The following is a 20,991-nucleotide window of genomic DNA, read 5'->3' on the forward strand; positions in this document are numbered from 1 at the left end:
TGGTGTTTCCGCCCGGGAATGAACCAGGGACCTTTCGCATGTGAGGGGTCCATTTAACTTGGGCAGGTCTTGCTTCAGCTAATTTTATAGGGTGTATTTGTCAAATGGTGAATGTCCTATTAGACGTATGGAAGGAAGTGGGCTGTAGAAGCAGACTGCAGGGAGTTTCGGCTAACAGTTTGGTTTAATTGGATGCTGCATAGCCACACCTCTTTCTTACACTGGCGCTAATGGAATACAGGCTGGGCAACAAGTCTGTTCCTTTCTTTTTCCTCCATGTCACTGAAGCAAGGCCGCTGAATATAATTCAGCAATGGAGGAAAAGGCTGGTGCCATCAAGGAAAGGGTAATCTGGGAGAATATTAGGACTGAACATGCAGGGAAAGGGAAGTTCCAAATCAGTCTTGGGAGACAGCCTGCATAACTAAGCCTTAACTAACCTGCACCTTGGATATTTGTGGTCTTCTGTGACCTGAAAGTAGTGAAGTAAGAAGAAATAGTAGTGTTAGGCAGAGAAAGCAGCAGCAAAGGAATCTAATGTTGAGGCAATGGGACAGGATAAGAAGTCCCTGGCGGCACAGGAACAGCAAAGTCTTTTCCCACGTTCCACGATACTAATCAGCAAGGTATCTTTACAGGACTTCCAGTCTACTAACAGGATTTTTTTTGGGTTAGGAGGTGGTGGAGTAGAATAAAGTTAGGCTAGGAGATGAGACTTTGATAGAGCAGGTTTCCTACATTTTGAGGCTATTTTCTGAGGGTGCTGGATCTGTTTTCTGATCCGCTAAGTTCACATCTATACCAAAGCCAATGGTTGCCAGCCCTTTCAATAGGCACATTTGGAATCTGGAGTGAGTGTCATGGGCATCAGTCACAAAATGGCTGCCACATCTAAAAAATGCAGGCCCATAAAATGGTGCAGGCGCCCCCCTCCTCAGTCAACGGGGGGGGGGGGGGAGAGCACAAATACCAGTCACAGGGAAGCCCTTTGCAGAAGAAAGAGTGCATGTCTAGTCCTATCCTCCAATGAAATGGTATGTTTAAGGATATATGCTAAGTGAAGGAGAGTCTGAGCCAATACACACAGGAAGTGCAAATGTTAGGGGTTTTTTTTAGGGGGGTATTTCTAGAGACCTTTTGTGGGCATGTGCACTAGTGAAACCTTGGGGTTGTATTCAAAGTTGTGCCAAAGAGATCTATCCCATCAGCACAAGGATTTCTCATGTGACACAGCATTGTCCCACTCCTCTCTCTGCCCCGCATAAATCTAATGTATTTAGTTCAATACCACCTCATTTGCCTGTGTGCCTTGCAGCCTTGGTACTCTCACTTCTAAGAACTTGTCCTCTGCATGTTTAGAAGAGAGCAGCCATCTGGCGCCATCAAGTCCCACAAGCAACACAACGTGAACATTAGCAAATGGCTGCAGCAACAGCTTTCTTTGAAAGGTTGCAGGCCTTTGCAACCGGTTGCTTGCTCCTTTACGCAGAGAAAGTAACTGTAAGAGCAAGAGCATCGAAAGGCCTGTGAGGGAGAAAGGAGGCCACGGGATGGACATTGCCACTAGGGTAGCCCCTGCAGCAAATTATCATCAGCTTCCATTTTAGTTTGGGGATCGGGAGGGAGTGGCCCTCCAGGATTCCAACTCCCATCAGCGCTAGGCAGCATAGCCAAAGGGCAGGAATCATGAGAGTCCAATGATAGCTGGAGAATTCCATCCCTGAGCTACACTAAATGGAAGCCGAATTCTACTCCACCCACTCTCCAAGCAAGATACCGTGTCAGAAGGCTATTTGCATATGTATTACAGGTGGACCGTGAGGTTAGCCTTTATCATACTTTTAGCATTTTGAAGAAGTATCAGCTTTGTTAAGACATCAATGCTGATGCTTCTTCAAAATGCTAAAACAGTTACTGAGTGCTATTAGGAGACCACAGTTCTCTGTGAATCTGTACATCGGTCTCCTTCCTTGAAACAACTGGAACGGCAGCCAATGGGCCTACGCTACAGTATTTCTGAAGAATGCAGCAAGACAGAAAGCACGGATGGGGAACTTGTGGCTCTCCTGCAGGGGGTAGACCACAGCTGACATGGGGCCATAGGTCAGTGGCAGAGCAAGTATCTGCTTTGCATACTGTAGGTTCCAGGTTCAAGTTCTAGAATCTCTAGGGCTGGGAGAAATCCCTGCATGAGATCTTCAGGGGCTGCTGCCAGTCAGTGTAGACCAGGGCTTCTCAAACTGGGGTCTCCAGCTGTTTTTGGACTACAATTCCCACCATCCATGACTACTGGTCCTGCTAGCTAGGGATGATGGGAGTTGTAGTCCAAAAACAGCTGGAGATCCAAGTTTGGGAAACCCTGGTGTAGACAATAGTGAGCTAGATGGCCTGACTCAGTATAAGGCAGCTTCCTATGTTTCTATAGTCCCTGACCATTAGCCATGCTGGCTGAGGCTAATGGGAGTTGGAGTTCAATAATACCTGGTGAGCAACAGATTTCCTATCACTGCAGCCGAAAAGCTCTTTGCTCCATCCCATATTAAAGGAAGCAGCTTTACCAACAAAGGATTGAAGGCAGCAAAAGGCCCAGTTTTCAACTACTCGCAAAGGCCATTAAAGAGGCCAGCATCAGAGCATAGCTTAACCTTGGCATTCTCTAGCCCAAAAGCAGAAATGTCATCTGATGAAACAGAAGAACTTTAAGAGTTAAGGCAGAACATCAAAGGAAACAGAAGTGTCCAAGAAGCCAATGTGCCAGAGTAGTGCACCTTATCAAACTGCCCAGTGGAATAAGGAGGGAACACAAAACAAAGGACTATAAGCAATGAAAGAAAAGCCATTCCAGTGCTGCAGGTCCTGGGCTTTCATCACAGCAAAAGGGAAACCGACGCCATTGATACCTTTTAAGAGCTTTTGCTGCTTCCAAGTGGTCTCACAGGCAGGGAGGAAGAGAATGCGGCACCACAAGGCATCTCTTGAATTATTTTACAATTTTCTGTGCAGCCTTTTCACTTAAGAAAATGCCCAAGGTAGTACCTTCACCTCCACTGTAGCAAAACAAATTATAGAGCAGCAGCAGAATGGCTGCTGCATTCCCACCCCCCTGCCAGTGGAAGGAGAGAGGGGACAAAGTGGAGTCCCTCTGGTCAACCAGGGATGGCCACCACCTTATGAGCAGCATTTAATCAGCCTGTGCCAACAGCCCCTCTCTTATTCTTCCTTATCTGCCTTGGTAGCCCTGCCTGCTCAACTTCTGGAGAAAAGAGAGCCTGGGACCTCCTTGCAGAAGCCAAAGAACAGCAAATGGAAAGAGCCCAGTGAGAGGCTCAAAGCTTAACCAGCTATTCGCAATAAGGAAACACTCTGGTTTCTAAAAGTCTTGGCCACTACTGTCTCAACTCCAGTAGGGTTGTGCAACTTTGCCTCTTCTCGCTCTCACACACATGCCACCCTTCCAAATCCATCTTCTCCAGCCCCGTTGGGTCTACCCTCTTTCTTACCATCGTCAGGAGTGGAGTGCTCTTTGCTCTGCTGCACTGCATGTAGCCTGGAGGAAAATGAAACTTTGCAAGCAGTGGCCCTGTGTGTGCACTTTGGGGGTGGCGGAGAGATGTTTCCTGCCTCTGCTCTTCACCCTGCACAGAGAAAACACTACAAAGCTATACTTAGCACCTGATGCAAAGAATCAACTATTTACCTCTTTTGGGTACTTCCAACCATTATCAGGCTTAAGCAGAACTTCTCCATGGCACTGATAAGCATCTCTCATTGGGAAGAAAGCCAGAATTATTCACCAAATTTGTTTCTCATGGCAGTGTCTGTTCTGCTTAAATTTGGGGTGGGGAAGAGAGAGATATAAAATGTACCAAATCAAGTACTTTGGACAGCTATCAATGGTTGTCCCACCTTATTCACAAGGCTTTCAGGGCCTATGCTATGTACTGTAGCAGATTCCTGTGTTTGCTTGCTCCTCATCTGGGCTTGTACAACTGGATTAAGGACTCCTGATTGTAAAGGATAGTCCACTGCAGCTGATAGAGGAGTTTAAAAAAAGGTAAAGCACACTTCCACACCACCTACATCCCGGGAGGACGACGGCGGGGTGGGGTGTGTTATATAGAAGATGTACAGAGGGTGCTCAAGAAAACTTTGCAGCTGTTTCCTTGCCCAGGAAAAGTAGAGCCAGGATGTGCTCTCTTCATTTCCACCACTTCATAGCCCTTGCAGTCGTATGGGAAAAGAGAGTGAACACTTTTCTATCCCGTCAGCAGCTTTTGTCTATGCAGAGAGCACAGATCACAAATTGGTACCGCAGTGTGGAGGCTTTGCATGCATGGTTTGCATTCACCTTACAACAACACTATTTCCTGCAGGCTCAGGCAGCAGAGGCGCCTTAATTCAACAGTGCCAACCACAAGTTTCCTGTCACCCCACCCCCCAGAACAGCTTCTGCTGCTTGGTCTAGGACAGGAAGAGCAGCACACCTGCCACCCGCCACCTACACGCTTCCGGAGAACCTTAATGCGCAGCAGGTACCTACAGCGTGCATTTACTTTGGCAGAAATCATATTGGCTTCTCCAGCAGCCACAAAAGACGTTGCTAGGAGCTAGATGCCCCACAAGCCCAGGAGATATTCTCTCTGCACATTCAGTGTTTACTGTGGTGGGAGATTGAATGTTTCTGAATTACTTTGCTTTGAAAAAACCTTAAAACTGCTTTTCAGAAAAAGCTCCTAAGGGAGCATTCAATTCATTGTGGTATTTTTAAACATTGGAAACAAACAATAGATTGTGTGTGCACATACACACACAGAGTAATGAATATAGCAATTGATAGGACTGCATAAAAGGCAATTCGACAGGAGCTAATTCAAACCAAAGGCCTGCCTGAACAATATGGTCTTCAGCAGCTTGCAAAATGTCAAAGGGAGGAAGCTAGAGATGTATCTCTCACCCTTCTGAACTATGCTTCAATAGAGGAGGGAGGTGGAACAGAAACACACACACCCTCCAGCAGATCTCCCAGGGCAAGCAGAATCAGCTATTTCTTTAAATTCCCTGAACTGCGCTTGGTTGGAAATACACCAGGAACGAGTGCAGATTAAACAAAGGAGCCCCATGCCTCATGTCACAAGCTCCTGGCGTCAGCATCCTGCATTAGCTGCAGATTCCAAATGATCCAATGCAGCGCCACAACGTTGCAGCAGTCCAAGCAGGATGTGACCCAGGCATGACTCTTGCAACAGTGGTGCAAGAGTGTTTTACATGTATGATGTGGCTGTGACCTTGCATGCCTTGATGGGAGAACAGAGAAGAGATGTAGGAGGGAATTGTTTTTGCTCCTGGCCCTGCCCACCAGCGACCTATGGCCCTTGGAAGTTTGTCTAGAAGAGAATGTGGCCCTCAGGGTTAAGAAGGTTCTCTGCCCCAGCCTAGCCCCAGTTCTGTCAAGATTTGCCATAAGTCATCAGCTCCACTGTCTCATTGCTCCCAGTTCCTTATCAAACCGAAGACAACAAGTGGGCTGCACTCAAAAAGGCATGTACCACTTTATGCACATTAGGCAAGTGCCTGTGCACACACAGCTACAGAACACATTCCTCTTGCACATGCCCAAGGCTGGCTGTTCCAAGCTCAAAGGAGGGATGCACCACTGGAACTGAAGGAAGCAAAGTTCTTTCATTGCCAAGGAGTTTCTTGCAACAAATACAAGCACTGAGCAAAAGCTCAGGCAGATGCCAGATCAAAAAGGAAGGGGAGGGAAGACGCAATGGGAGTTGCAGGAGAAAACATCATGAAGCTTCTTACAGTCAAAGCACTGTAAGCCAACTGAATATGAAAAGCCCCCTGGTGGAGAGTGCCAGAAAACCTTTCCTTTAGGGACCTATCCTTTTAAGGATATCAAGAGAGAGATTGCCAAACTAAAACCCAGGTTAAACTTGGCTCAGCAACTAAGATAGTGGGAAGTAGCAGAAACAAGCGGGAGCCTGACCTGCTCAAGTCAAAATGCAACCACGAAAGCAAGCAATTACCTATCCCTCCTTGAGCAGGCATCTCACCAGGTAAATATCTAGGCTGGCATGTAGTAATTTGCTCTGTTTATGTGTGAGGGATAGCTCTACCTACATTCCTCTTTCTTCCAGGAGAGGGTGGCCTCATTTAACCTCCTGCCTCTATAGTGCACACTTCTCCAACCTTGTTCCTCTTTTTAAAAAAATGCAAGCTCCTGCGCTACACATACACACAAGGATTCTTCCAATTACATTCAAAAAGCAAGCATGTATTTTACCTTGCTTAAAAATCCAGATTATAAGTAACAGGAAATAAGCTTTGTTAGAATTCAAAACAAAAGTGGAGCAGCCAACAGGAAAAGGCCTGAATATTCACACATGTTCAGGGCATGCAAGCCACTCTGAAATCCAGTATAAACACAGAACAAGTGAAGCAATCTTCCCATTAAAAAAAAGTGAACATTAAAAGTTCAGGTTGGAAAACCATTGCTTACTCACAGACAGCTTACTCACACCTACCTTTCCATGTAAAGTTTGGCTCCTATACCCCCTGAAAGCTATATGGCACATGCAGACACCGATCATTTCCTAACACTGATTTAGAAAGGGTGAAGTTTAAGTGAAGTGTTGTTTTTCCTGCAAGCACCCAACATGACTTGTGTCCTTCTTGGTTTCTTTGGGCAGCTCTAGGTGAGCAGAAATGCCAGGGCTGTTGCCTGTGCCGCTGTGTTTTTCCACCACATGCTGAAAGTGAACCCACATAAAATGGTGGGAGGAAAGCAAATGCTCCAGGAAAAGCCTGCACTTACCCTGAACTCCTCTGAATTCATCTGTGGAAAGAAGGGAGGCAACAGCAACAGACTTGTGCACAGAGCTGTGGCTTTATAAAGACTTTTATTTGGAATGAAAATATAGATTATTGAACCTGAACAGTTTCTTTTCGCCTCCAACCCCCTCATGTGTTTCGTCAGAACCTGCTTAGCATTTGAGGGCTGGAGGGAGGAAGAGGGGAGTGGTCCCAGAGACAAGAAACTTAAGGACTGTGACTAGATGGCAGATTTATTTCATAGTCAAGCCCCAATGATCCCATCCATGGTCTCTTTGAAGTAAAATAAAATTCAGGCAAGGAAGCAGAAGAATCCTCAACAGGATTCTCAGTGGTCCTAGCAGGGGAAAGGGGAAGAAAAGGCCTGGCCCATAGGAAGCACTGGCTTCCAATAAACCGCAAAATCCACCTGCCATGAGAGATTGGGAAGGGGAATCCCAGCCTTCTCTCCAGTGGAAAGCGTGGGCATGTCAGACTGTGCAGTTAGCTAGTCCTGATCCCCACAGGAGGACATTCAAGCCAACCCCAGCCATGGGAAGGGGACAGGGCCAGAGGGACTCTGGCCAGAATAAGGCAAAGGGACAGATGTGGGGAGACCAGCACATCGCCCCTTGGGTAAAACAGGGTGCGGGAGAAGGAGGAGATTTGGTCCGAGACAAAACCCAAGAAACATTCCCAGTAGCAGCAAGAGAGGGCAAGTCCCTGTCTCACACCACAGGGCAGGATGAGGCAGTGTATAAAGGGATTACTGGCAGCTCAAAAAAAGGTGAAGTGTTTAAGAAGATCCATGTTGGTGAGTTCTCCTCTGCGGGGACCCCTCCTAGACATCGCCATTCTCAATGCGGCTCAGCTGCTCCTCTAGCCGCCCAATGCGCTCGCCCTGCGCAGCCACAAGCATCCGCAGTGACGCCACTTCACGCAGCACTTCTTCAATGACCTGCCCGCCGTCCTGCAAGGAAGAAGAAAGCAGTGTCATGCTGCTCTTCCCAACAGGATCCCCACACACGTGTGCATGTGTCTCTGTGTGTGTATACCCACACACATGTTGGGAAGGAAGAAAGCAACACTGGCAAATGCTTGGTCAACACATGCACACATGTAGTGGAAAGAAGCAGGCTATTAGACATCCAAAGAAAGAAATCCTCAGCAGACTGACTGACTTCATAGGATCTGTTCAACTAGGAACAGCCTGGCATTCAGGTTAAAAATGCCCTAAAGCATCCTTTGTCCTTGACAAATTGCCTAGTAGCCGCAGACTGCCAGGAATTCCACACAGATGCCTGAGTGGGCTAGCGAAGAGCAGAGCATGGATCATCCCGTTCCTCCTCTGCCTGTCTGCTTAGAAGAAGGCATTTTCTTCTTCTTTTTTCTATCTGCCTCTGTTTCCAGGCTGGCTATGGAGGAGGGGACATCCCTTCCCTTGCAGATAGCATGGAAATGCAGATTGCTAGCTGATCAGCAGGCTTGTAGAATGTAAGGAAAGCTCTGCTGGATCCGGCCAAAGGGTCCATGTAGCCCGGCTTCCTGTGGCCATGCAGATGCACAGGTGAAGCCTGAACACAAGAGTCCTCTCCTCTCTTGCAACTGGCATTCAGAGGCATCCTGTGCCTGAAGGTAGAATATAGCCTTACCCTCCACGAATTTGCCTAAAGCCTCGCACACTGGTAACCTTTGTAGGCTTATTTGCTCTCTGTGGCAAGGGTACTTTGCAGGGTATGGGAAGCCCACTTTCTAACCACAGCCTCTGGTCAAGCCCTACTGGCTTTTCTCCAACAACTGAAATTGGATGACTGCTCCAAAACTACAAAGGATTTGCTTTATTATTGGAGAGAATGCTGGCGAGTCCCAGGATGCAGTGAATATTGGACATGCAGACCTTCTCCTCCGTTCTCCCTCCCCAAGGCACATCAGAATCCTGTTCTGCTCCTTGCACTTGGCTCTAACCCACATCCACCCACACTCCAGCTCACCCGCTCTGCAACCCTGCGAGGGACGACAGAGAAGCGCCAATCAAACAACCCACCCACAGAATCCCCTGTTCCGGCGCAGGCACCAGCCCTGCACATACCCCACTGGCAAGGCTGACGCTAATGGCAGGCGTGGCAGCAGACTGAGACATGGCACTGGGGTGTGTGGCACTCAGCCCGGCACTGGGGGCAGCAGCGGGGCGGCTATCTTGCAGCAAGCTCCTCCGGCTGACTTTGAGGTCACGCTGCTTGGTGGGCACGTAGGCTTCGCGCAGCGAGATCAGGATGGGGCCCGCCGTCTTCCCTGCCACCCATTCCTCGGCTTCCATGGTGGCTTCTGGCCCAGCTGTGTCTGGGTACAAATCATCTTGGAACAAATCTGACTGCAGAGAGAGAGAGAGGGCAGCGTTAAGAGCCTGGGGCGATGTGGAACAGTGCTGCTCCCCCCTCCCATGGGATGTACAAGGTAAAACACCCAACAAATTTGCTGTGTTTCAAAATTTCCAATTCTCAGTCTCCACTTTATATTGGCCTGTCTTACAGAGCAGTTTTAAAAGACGAAACAGATAGCGTGCTTTGACTAACACGCTATTTAACTGTCAAGTAGTAGCATTATTATTAAATCCACACAGTTTCAAAGCTAGACGGGCACAGATTCAATTTTTATGCAACGAAAACAGGCATATGTATAAAGCTTGAGACCTGAACACTGGAGGGGAGGGAGGGATTTGCTTAATAATAAATAATAATAATAACAGTTGCCTCAGGCACTCTGGGCGGCTTCCAACACATATAAAAACATAATAAAACTTCAAACATTAAAAACATCCCAATACAGGCCTGCCTTCAAATGTCTGCTAAAAGTTGTATAGATATTTAATGCTTATGTAATGCTCAGCTTGGTTTAAGGCAAGTAAAGCACACACAACCGTCATATGGGAAAAAATAAATGTTTCTGATCAGAGAAGGAACAGGGTTGAAATGGCAATGGTTTCAGCATATGACTTTAGAAGATCCTTCTGGACAGCTGGAAACCGGAGGGGAGAAAAGCGCTGGATGGAAATACCAAGCTACACTTTCAAAGGGACACAACCACCTGTCCCAATGGACAGAACTGAAATGCTCACAACCTTCCAGGGTATATGAGGTTGTGTGTGAATCTCCTGTCAACTTGCTGGGTGAACACAGCAACGGCAACAGCCCCACGGATTAATGTTTCAAGATTCTAATGCAGAACCATCAAGCCACCCACAGACAGGTCATAGCTCATCTGCAGTTGCTTGGTCCCGAAACAGCAGGAAGGGAAGCCCCCGCCCCCGTGCCTTGTAGCTTAAGCAGCAGTTTCTTGAAAAAGTAGGCTAGCCCCCACTATCAAACACTCACCTTCCTTGGCACAGTCATGATAATGGGCTCACACTTGCGTTCGTGGAGTTTGTAAAACCTGCAGAAACACAGCAAGAGAGAAAGATTGAGGCACAGGCAGCCAGTCAAGACTACCAGTTCTTTCGCTGCTGTCACACACACACCTGCCCAGCCCCAGTATTATTCAGAATACCTGGCAATCTCACACTTGTTGACATCCAGACCCCGCTTGGGCATCCATCCCATGCCACGCTGGGGTTCTTTGCTAGTGAATGTGTTCAGGAAGTGGATGTAGGGTGCTTCTGCCGTGATCTCGAAGTACCGGATGCTGGAGTCGCCCTGGAAGGGGGAGAGGGCAAAAAGGATGCACACAGTGTTACTAAGCCTATAGAGGACATTGTGATGCTTGGCATGCCTGGGCGTGCCACTTCCCCCCTGAGTACTTCGTTTTCAGTGTTACAGACTGGTTGAGGAAGAGGGCCAAGGGAATGCCCACCTTGCATGGTATTAACTCCCACTTCAGAGAGTTCTGGAACCCCAAGAAGAAGCCAGCGTTGCCCTTTAACCATCTTATACAGAGGTCAGACCCTGGAGTCCGCTTAGTTCAGTATTCTCTACAGCAGCTTTCCCCCGACCTGACGTCCTCCAGACATTGGTAAGACTCCAGCTACCATCAGCCCCAGCCAGCATGGGCTATGGTTAGGGATGATGGGAATCGTAGTCCAAAGCATCTGGAAAACACCAGGTCGGGGGCATCTGGCCTGCAGGGCCTGGCTGCAGGTGTCTTCTTTTGCCCTATTTGCAGATGCCAGGGACTGAAACTGGAACCTTTTCCTTGTTTATTTTACTTTCTTTATTGGATTTATATATTATATAATATACCCGAAGGTATATTAAACTGTGCGGGTGGTGCTGTGGGTAAAACCTCAGTGCCGGTTCGCCAGAGCAGCTTCGTCATGCTGGCCACGTGACCCGGAAGTGTCTGCGGACAGCGCTGGCTCCCGGAGATGAGCGCACAACCCTAGAGTCTGTCAAGACTGGCCCGTACGGGCAAGGGTACCTTTACCTTTATATTAAACTGCAAGCTGTCAAATGCAGACTCTGTTTTTAACTTAATTTCACTAATTTCTGTTTAGTAGGAAAGCATACCTTGCCACAGACATACACAACGTTGGTGTCCGGGTCATAGAAGGGAAGAAGGGCCCCATTGCTTGAGTCCAGCTCTTGCAATGCCATGGGCTCCTCCAGATTCTCCTGCAAAAACAGAAAGGCACAGGTTACAGACCTCCTTGTTCAAATGCTATCCTTCACACCATCACAATTTTGATGTGATGATTCACCTGCCATCCATCCTGACACCATTCACTTGAGAGCAAGAGGGAGTGTGCTCCATATACCCATGAACCCACCGAGATTGAAAACCCCACGTGGTTAAGACCCTAATTGAGGGGTGGGGACAAGTCTATGTGCACAAAGCAGTCTCTCTTCAGTTGTTGCCTCTCACCTCTCAAACACATGGAGTTCAACAGGAGTTCTTTGCTCAGGACAAGAGACCCTGAACACACACAGAGAGCTTAAACACACACACACCACCACCATCACCACATCCCAGCAGTATAACACACACCTCACTCCCAGATCCACCTTCCCACTCACCGGGTCCCAGAGTGCCAGCTGCCGTTCACTCATACGGCTGAAACCGGTCGTGAAGATCTTCCCATCCGCTAAGAAAATGGCCCGCATAGGGCGTGCTCCCTCATGGGCTTTCTCCTTCTCCTGTGAAGCAAAAAAGAAAAAAAAAGAAAAAGGAAAAAAGAAAAAAGATAAGATGTGGGGGATTCAAGAGGTGACGCAGCAGGCAGGCTCTGCTATACTGCAGCACAAATGCAGGTTTTGCTCCCATATCTGCTATGCTGGATCCAAACTACAGCAGGAGAGTCACTCATCTGAGTTTACATTCCCCCTAAAATCATGAGCGCCTTTCCCCAGGGTCAGACTGTGCCTGGCCCTCAGCAGCTCATTCCACCCCACTCCAGAGGAAGATACGTGGAGGTGTCTTGTATGCAGAAGGGTCTGAGATTCAAATCTAGGCATCTCCAGTTAGGAGGGCCTCTCACCGCAGGGCTGAGAGACTCATTCTGAGCGCCACTGCTGTAGTCAGCGCAGGCAACATAGGGCTGTGGAGACAAAGGGTATTATCTGGAGTCTAAAAAGACACGGTGTTCAGATAGGCAAAGGCATTTGATGCATCTGTGTGTTCCTTTAACAACAGCAGAATTTAAAAGCCGGGCAACCTCTCCCAACATAGTGCTGCAATGAATGGAAGAACCACATCTGTTAAAACCACTTACTGCCATGTTACTATTGACAAAAGGAACCCACTCCAAAAACATCGTAACTTAGAAAGTCAAAACTTGTCTATCATCCCAGATAACTTCCCAATATCATCGCCTCCACACCCCCCCCAAAAAAAAACCCCCACTCAGAATCAATCCACTCTTGGTGCATTGTTATAGATGGCTATACTGTTTAGATGTGTTTATGCTGTGCTTGGGGTTGCTGCCTCAGCTCACTTTCCCCCCAAACCCCACCTTCCCATCATCCCATTGCCAACTCCCTTCCTTTACACATCACCCCAACCCACCTATCCCCACATTCCCTTTACCACAGCCACCACTGGCAGTGGGGAGGGAATGAAGGGGAGAACGTTTTTCTCCTCTTCCGTTTCCCCCACAGTCTCAGCCAGGACAAAGGAGCCTTCATTTTAAAATACAGGTTTCCTTCTCTCAGCAGCAACAGGTAGATGAAGAGGAGAAGGACTTTCCTCGCCTTCAGTTCCTTCCACCTGGCAAGTGGCTGTGGCGAAGGCAGAGGGAGGGAGGGTGTGCCTAGGCCACCTGCCCACTCTTTGTGCCAGCCTGCCCACTCAGGGCTTCTTGGGCTTCCTTCGCCCTGTTTTAACTTGAGTATTCATGTGCCCTCGTTCGCCAGCATGATGACAGATCAGTGCAAATATAGCATAGAGATACCTTATTTTGAAATATTGCTTCCTTCTTAAAATAACCTTTTTATATTAAAAAAAATTAACCCATTTTCACCTCTCCTTCAGATTCCAGACCAGCCTACATAGGAGAGGAGAAAAGAGGAAGAGGTTGGGCCTCAGAGGTCACAACACATTAAATTATATAGAGGCCTGAGTCTCAAGCTAGGAACAGCAGGGAGATCTGGGGAAGCAATCTCACAGATAACACCAATTTAATAATTTCCCAATCCTATACAGCACTGCCAATTTATATATAGCCACATACCAAAACTGGGGCTTAACTGGAAACACCTGTGAATTGATTTTGCAATAATATTACAGAAACACACCTGGGAAATGCTTATGCATTATCATTGACAGCATGATCAGATTCCTGAGACGCCTGATGAGAAGCCCTTATTAATTCTCATGAAAGGCTTGGGAGGGAGAGGGAAGAGAGGAAGAGGTGGGTGAAGCCTCAGAGGGATCTGATGAGGATTCCAGAACAGGGGTGGGGGACCAGTGGCTCTCCAGATGTTTCTGGATTACACCATCCGCGACTATCAGACGAGCTCTCGGGGGCTAAAGGGAGTTCACCCTTGTTTCACAGCTTCTCTCTGCATAGATCCCCTGCTTCTGCTCCCCTATTTAGCATCATCTTATCAACCTCATGCCTCCTTCCCTCCTGTATATTTTGCCATTAGCACAGTGTCCCCTGCGTAGCAAAGATGACACCGCCTTGAACTCTTGCTGATACATGCACACACACATGTAAATTCATTTACTTCATCTGAAAATGTGCATAACTTGCTCTACCGAAAATGAAAGTGCAAAGTCTGGTTTTTGCTGGTTGTGAAATTTAGATTCATCGTAAGCCAGCACCTCTGCCTAGAGCACATTCCATATGCAGTCTTCATCTTAAATTAAAATTAGGCTTCTCCAAGCACTACCCAATAAGCAATATAAACACTGCCACGCATCAGAGCCTATCTTATAGATAGCCCACTAACATGTCAACTACATAAAGATCAGCACTGCTGAGAGCTAATTAACCCAGGAGGCAAAGCGTGAGCTTCCCATCACCAAATTACTGCACAGTCAAAGCAGTGCAGGTCACATCTCAAGCGTGAGCCTTGCAACCAAGCTAGAAAAGGGGACTAGGGAGGCACAAACTACAGAGAGATACCACTGCTCAGATAACAGGACAGGGAGGACCGACTGTGGCCCAAACACATCCCACTGCAACATTCCCAAAACACAAAGGCGAGTCCCTTTGACTTGCAGAATGGCTAGGAAGTAATAGATTGCCAAAGAGAGGGAACACTCATGTAAGCAGGTCAAGAATGGCAAGACAGACAGACCAGAACCCAAAAGCTTCAAAGGAGGGAGAAACATACCGCTACAACCTGCCCACGGCGGGGGTCAATGATGCGCACACTTTTATCCTTGCAGGCCGAGCAGAAGAGGCTGCCGTCACGGTTCCAGCTGACATTATAAATGAGGTCAGGATGCAGATCTTCCAGGCGGTAAAGCTCCTCAGTTGTGCCCACGTTCCACACGATCACCACGTTGTCACAGCCTGGGGGAAAACGGTGCTCATTGGAAGAGGTTTGCCACAGAGTTCTGTGTTAGGCTGCCCTTAACTTTGGGTCTCAACCGCCCCAGCATGTAAGCTTGCAGCCAGATGTTCTCCACTTTTATTCTACCTCTTACTCCACCACCACAGATGGTACCTGCACTGAGGAGGACGTTGCGGGCAGTTGGATGCCAAGTGATGATGCCCACACGCTTAGAGTGCCCTTCTAGAACAACCACTGGCTCCGTCAGAGGCAGTGTCAATCCATTCTCGGGGATCTGCCATACCTGGAGAGAAAGACGGGAGTGAAATGGCTCAGCCGGCAAAGCACTTTCGTCTGCTCCAGTCGCACAGCCTCCCACAAACCTCGCTCTCCCATCATCCTGACCCAAACACCCAAAAAAATCCAGCCACCCGTGGGGGGGGTACACTCTGGCTTTAGCTTGCTCCACACCAAAGGGTCATTCTCCTGATCCCATCATCCCACATTCTGTGGATAGCATCTTGCTTCCAGTGTCTACAGCCCAGCTAAACAGCTCCTCCGTCTGAATTCTTTGCCCTGCGCATTGTATTGTAACAAAACACATTTGCATATGCAAACTTAATTTGCCTAATATAGTCCGCCTCTGCTAAATAATCATGATAAGAGACCAAGCAGTATCTGGGGCAGTCAACAGGCCTCCCCACCCTGCTATTGAAAACCTTGCTCAGCTATCCTGCCTGTACACACATACCAAACTTCAGAGAGTCTGTGCTTTCAAGCCTCCACAATCTGAAGGACTAGAAACTTGCTTTAAAAATAGAATTTTCAAATGTACAGCATGCTCAATTTGCCACTCAGTACTGACTGCTTGATTCATTAATATGTACAGCCCCAACCTTCTGTATATATTTAGCCAAGAGCATGGCTACAGGTGAGGCCCCCCCTTCTCTCTCTCTCTCTCTCTCTCTCTCTCTCTCTCACACACACACACACACACACAGTCCTTTTACCAGCTGCCCCTCACCATAACAGTGCAATCCTCAGAGCCACTAGCGATGACGTTATCATTGTGAGGGCACCAGTCAATGTCCAAAACGGGTCCTGTGTGCCCACACACCGTAGGGTAAGACTTATCAATGCGTCCGGTCTGGGGGGAAAAAAACAAAGGAGACAAGATTCATCAGGCAGTCCCTTCCAGGCTGCCCAAAGCCAGTATCCTGTTTCCTGTTCCAGCTTTCCCCATTTGCCCCACAAGACTATCAGCAGTCCCAGTACAACCGCTCTGTTCCACCCCTCAGTACCCCTAAAATATTATGTGCTCGAAGACACAAAACACAAGATAGGAGAAGAAGCAGGAGGAGGAATGATATAGTGAGACCCAAGTTAGAATATTGCAAGATTCAGGACAAGATAAAAGAAAGTACTTCTTCATGCAGTGCAGAATTAAACTATGGAACTCTCTCCCACATGAGGCAGTGGTGGCCACCAACCTGGATGACTTTAAGAAAGGATTAGACTAATTCAGGAAGGACAAAGCTAACAATGGCTACTAGCAGTGATGGCTATGCTCTGCCTCCATAACCGGAGGCCACATGGAAACCGCAGGAGGGGAAGAGTGCTCTTGTGCCTGGGTCCTGCTTGCAGGTTTCCCACAAGGCATCTGGTTGGCCACTGTGAGAACAGGATGCTGGACTAGATGAGTCCCTGGCCTGATCCAGGAAGCCTCTTCTTATGAGATGAGGAATTCTTGGGGCCAGTCAACCTTGTGCGCATCTTCCCTATTCCTACTCTCATCCAGTGACATCCCCAGTACACTGGTACCTCTAGTTATGAACTTAATTCGTTCCGGAGGTCCATTCTTAACCTGAAACTGTTCTTAACTGGAGGCGTGCTTTCGCTAATGTGGCCTCTTGCTGCCGCTGGCACACGATTTCCGTTCTCATCCTGGGGCAAAGTTCTCACCTCGAGGTAACTCTTCCAGGTTAGCAGAGTTTGTAACCTGAAGCATTTGTAACCTGAGGCGTTTGTAACTCAAGGTACCGCTGTAATTAAGAGTGTTAGGGATGGGAGGGACTTCAAAGTGTCATCTAGTCTAACCTTCTGCTGGCGCAGGAAATCTGTGGCTGGCACAGCCCCCAGTGGTCACTGGCTTCTGCTTAAGAACCTCTAATGAAAGCGAGCCCAGTGTTTCCCAAGTCAGACTGTTCCCTCACCTTCTGTAGCGGGAGCACCATGAAGGCCCCTCCTCCACTGGCCTCTATAATCACAGCCACAAACTTGGGGTTGACAGCGCAGAAAGTGCTGTCCCAAGTGACTCGTGACACCCGGATGTCATCGTAGCACTGGTCATTCTTGACGGGCTGCCCAAAGACGTGGCGGAATTTGCTCTGGCGCACAACCTTTCGGAAGGACATGGCTGCAGAGGCAGAAGAGAAGAAAAGCGACACACCTTTATAATCTCGCAGGCTGGTTCACGCACAACGCTCCCCAAGGGCGATGCTGCAATATGATTTCTAATAGGGTTGTAATAAGGTTGTTCAGAAATGTGGAGCAGGAATCAAAGGAATTCGGCAGAGCTGCCGCACAGATTGCAATCACTTCACTTGCTGAAGATGTTGCAAGTCTGACCTCTTTCGACAATGAGCAGGAAGCCTCGGGTGCTCTTGATCAAACTTGGACCCCCCCCCAAACATTCATATTTCCCCCTACATACATAAATACCTCTGTGCACTCAGGCTCTCGGCAGCTCTACATTTTTGGCCTCCGTACAAATTTTTGCACTCCAGCTCATTTTATAATTGACAACTCGCATTTTCTCTGTGCTTTGCTTCTGTGTATAGGCAATAGTCACGTGCAGAGGCTCATTGATGACTCTGGCTGGATTATTTGCCACTTGTTGTCCTGTTTCTGTTTCAATTGCTGCCAGTCTATCGTCTAATATCCAGCCTCCTTTATTACGGGAGGGTGGGTTTCTACCTCGATTCGGCTCTATGCGGGTGGGAGGGAAACACAGCGGAAGAAGGAATTAGCAGCTTTCTCCTTTATGAATCCTGCAGTAGAATCCCAGCTTCATTCCAAACACTTGCCCTTTCAATAGATGCGTGCACACTGGAAATCAAAAGATACAGTGCTCTACACAATCTGGTACACAGGTTCTACTATCACATTTCTTTGGTTTACATGTGAAATGCCAGAAATGAAAATACACTTACAGGAGCAGAGTACATACCCACCCCAATGTCACCCCTGAAAAGTGGCAGGCCAAAATCACTGAAGTTAAAACCCCTTAGTGTAATTAATCAAAAGGCCCCATTAAGGCCTATCTATGGATGACTGACAGCAGACCTTCAGCAGTCAGTTGCAAGAGAAGGAAAACACACTGAACTTTCTGTAGCCTTATATAGACGTGTTTTTCATGGAAGCAGTGCCCACCAAAAGCAAAATTCAGCTTCAACACCTGCTGCTTCAACACCTGATCAGAGTGAGACCAAACAAAAACCTTTAAGGCTAGAAGAAAGCATTTAAAAGCTCTGCAACCACAGCACACAACCCTTACAGTAAAGGGAATCAATCCATTTAAGCACAAGTTCTGTTTCAAGCACCCAGTCGTAAGACTTTTGGGGAGATGGGGTAGGAACTACCATCCACACCCAGCTGCTTCCGTCTTCAGGTTTCAATGGCAGCCCCACCCACTACTGCAAACTGTAACCAGGTGTGACTCAAAGCCATAGGAGAAAGATCCCTTTGGGTGGTTCCTGTGAGAATGGCCGATGACAGAGAAGGACTCAAGAATGGGCAAGCCTTGTTTATTCTTCTGCGCTGCCAGGAAAACTTTGGAGGAAGACAGGAAGGTGCAGAAGAATTGGCCGGATGCTACCTAACATCAGCGAACCAGAACTTCGAACCCAGAAGTCTTCCTGTTTTGGAGTTTGGGGACCAAAAGGAGGCAGAGGGAGAAAACAACATAAAGCAAGAACTTGAGAAAAGCAACGGGTTCAGGGTTATTGTTGTACACACACACACACACACACTCCTTTCCTCGGGAAAGGAAGTGTTTCCCGAAAACTCCTTTCCTGCAAGAAACAACCCCACAGGGAAATGGTTAAATCACAGCACAATTGGTCCACTGAAGCCGCAGCCGGATGTGCAGCCGAACATTTTGCAACCAAAGCGCAGCTGTTACTATTGGACGAAAAGGGACCAGAAGAATCTGGCGCAAGGAAGGTGTGGCCCCACCAGCGCTTACCTGGAGCATACCCTACCTTCCTTCAAACTACAACATACCCCTTTAAGGGGCCACGGCATTATACAAGCCTTGCCGGGGCGAGGGGAGTGACCTGACCGGGTACTTTTTCAATAGGGAAGAGCAACTCTGCTGGGGTTTAGCCCCAGAAACTACTGAATGCTAGCGGTCGAGCCCGATAGCACAGACACAGCCCAAGGGAGCCTCTGAGCACCTACAAAGTGCTTTCCCTCCCCCTGGCACCGAGGAACCGCTCCCTTATACATGCATTTTGGTTTGCACATATGCAGCAAGCTCTCGATCTAGAAAGTACCGAAAGGGAAGCTGGGGAGACGGGGTGGGGAAATTGCCGCTCCCTTCCCGTTCTCGGCACCGGAGAGGCAAAGGCACAGCAGCAGGGCGGGACTCTGGGGAGGCGGGGGCGCAGAGGAACAGCGACCGAGCTGGGTCTGGCGAAACCGACGCCTCCGCCTCTTCCTCCCCTCTTGAGCCTGCCTGATTCCCCGCTCTTCCCGCCCGGGAAGCGCCTCCGGGCCCGGCTCTCTCCGCCTCTCCTCTCCCCACCCGCAATCCCCGCCGAGCTTCACCCGCCCACCGCCACTCACCGGCTGGGGAGGACGGGGGCGACCGCAGCAGCCTCTCCCTTGCGCGCTGCCCAGGGCGGTGCAGGCGGCTGCGGGGAGGGAGGGAGGGAGCAGCAGAAGCAGGAGGAGGAGGACCCGGGCTGGGCTGGGCTCTCGGCGGCTACAGGAAGTGACAGCAGCAGCGGCGAGGGCAGGCCGAGGAAGCTTCCTTCCCCGCGCCCAGTTCACCTGCCTTCGGGGCTGGGAGAGGCGAGGCGAGGGGAAGGGCTGCCTCTGGGGTCAGCGGCCGGCCACGCACCCCGGCGGGCGCCAAGGGCTGCTTGCCCGGGCAACACCCGCCGCGACGGGACGGGGGAGATGGGCCGGGCCGGGCCCAGGAACTGCCGTCTCCGCCGCTAGTCTTGGCGCGCAATCTCCAGGCTGCGAGGGTGGCGCAAGAGGCTTTGCGCAGAACTCCGCCAGCCTGGCTTTTTTCGACGGCGGGGCCGCCCCCCGGCTTGAGTCGAGGAGAAAGTGCCTCTGAGCGTGCGCCGAGTGCATTCCTGCTTTCCCTGCCGGGAACTAATGAGAGTAACCAAACTGTGAAGGGAAGGCGGGGATTTTTCAGGAGGTCTCCTTTGGGGGAATTGTGGGCGTCGGAACCGCTTTTATTGATGAGAAACTTGCTCCTAGTGATGTGAAAGTTACCTTAGGCTGATGGGAGGCTATAAAGCTTCTAAGGGCAGGGACGGAGCCACCTTCTCATTCTGCGCATAATATAAGTGATTCTGAGACCGCATACACACCATTTCCTTTGACTCGCAGGGCGCAGACTTTTAAGCCTGCCAGTTCCGTGTCGGCCGGTGCGTGGAAGGTGCCTGAGCCCGCTGGTGTGGACTTTCCTGAACTGTACTTGGAAGGAGACACGCAACTGCTTCAAGGCAGGATAGGCTTGTTCAGAATTTATTGCAGTTCTTAACCCCTTCAATGTACATCAGGCATTAAGAAAGAAAACAGCAGAAAAAGTTCCCTGCCCCAAAGAGCTTACATTTGAATTGGTTGTACAGTGGCTCCTCGGGTTAAGAACTTAATTCGTTCTGGAGGTCTGTTCTTCACCTGAAACTGTTATTAACCTGAAGCACCCGAGGTACTATTTCTGCGTTAGCGGAGTCTGTAACCTCAAGCATCTGTAACCCGAGGTACCACTGTATTCCAATGCTCGCTTGCGTGGGAGTAAGTCTCATTGAACTCAGGCTTGCTTCTGAGTAGACACATAGGATTGCCCTGACAAGTGAAATGGGTGAACTAGGGAGCAAATGGGAAGAAGGGATGGATTTTGGACCCCATCCCAGTAGAGGTTGGCCATTAGGTAAGAGGGGCGTGGCTCCACCAACCTCAGACTGCTCTCAGCCAGCTCCCACCTGCCTGTCTGTCATCC

General features: G+C 49.0%; 1 protein-coding gene across 3 annotated transcripts; it reads right to left on the reverse strand.

Moving 5' to 3' along the window:
- Positions 1-6,886: 6,886 nt before the first annotated feature.
- On the reverse strand, positions 6,887-19,695 carry CORO1B (coronin 1B). Of its 3 annotated transcripts, XM_053399926.1 has the most exons (12): positions 19,596-19,686; positions 17,469-17,735; positions 16,961-17,163; positions 15,772-15,894; positions 14,922-15,051; positions 14,586-14,767; positions 11,823-11,942; positions 11,316-11,420; positions 10,360-10,505; positions 10,188-10,245; positions 8,906-9,187; positions 6,887-7,786 (listed from the first exon to the last, which is right to left on the reverse strand). In XM_053399926.1, the coding sequence occupies exons 3-12, from the start codon at positions 17,159-17,161 to the stop codon at positions 7,658-7,660; spliced, it is 1,476 nt and encodes a 491-aa protein (XP_053255901.1). In that variant the 5' UTR covers positions 17,162-17,163; positions 17,469-17,735; positions 19,596-19,686; the 3' UTR covers positions 6,887-7,657. The 3 variants fall into 3 exon arrangements, with proteins under 3 accessions (XP_053255901.1, XP_053255890.1, XP_053255910.1); XM_053399915.1 differs by lacking the exon at positions 17,469-17,735 and having other exon boundaries at positions 19,596-19,695; XM_053399935.1 differs by lacking the exons at positions 17,469-17,735; positions 19,596-19,686 and adding an exon at positions 19,304-19,403.
- Positions 19,696-20,991: the final 1,296 nt, after the last annotated feature.

The sequence above is a fragment of the Podarcis raffonei genome, chromosome 1 (genome assembly GCF_027172205.1).
Source record: "Podarcis raffonei isolate rPodRaf1 chromosome 1, rPodRaf1.pri, whole genome shotgun sequence".
Taxonomy (NCBI): Eukaryota; Metazoa; Chordata; class Lepidosauria; order Squamata; family Lacertidae; genus Podarcis; species Podarcis raffonei.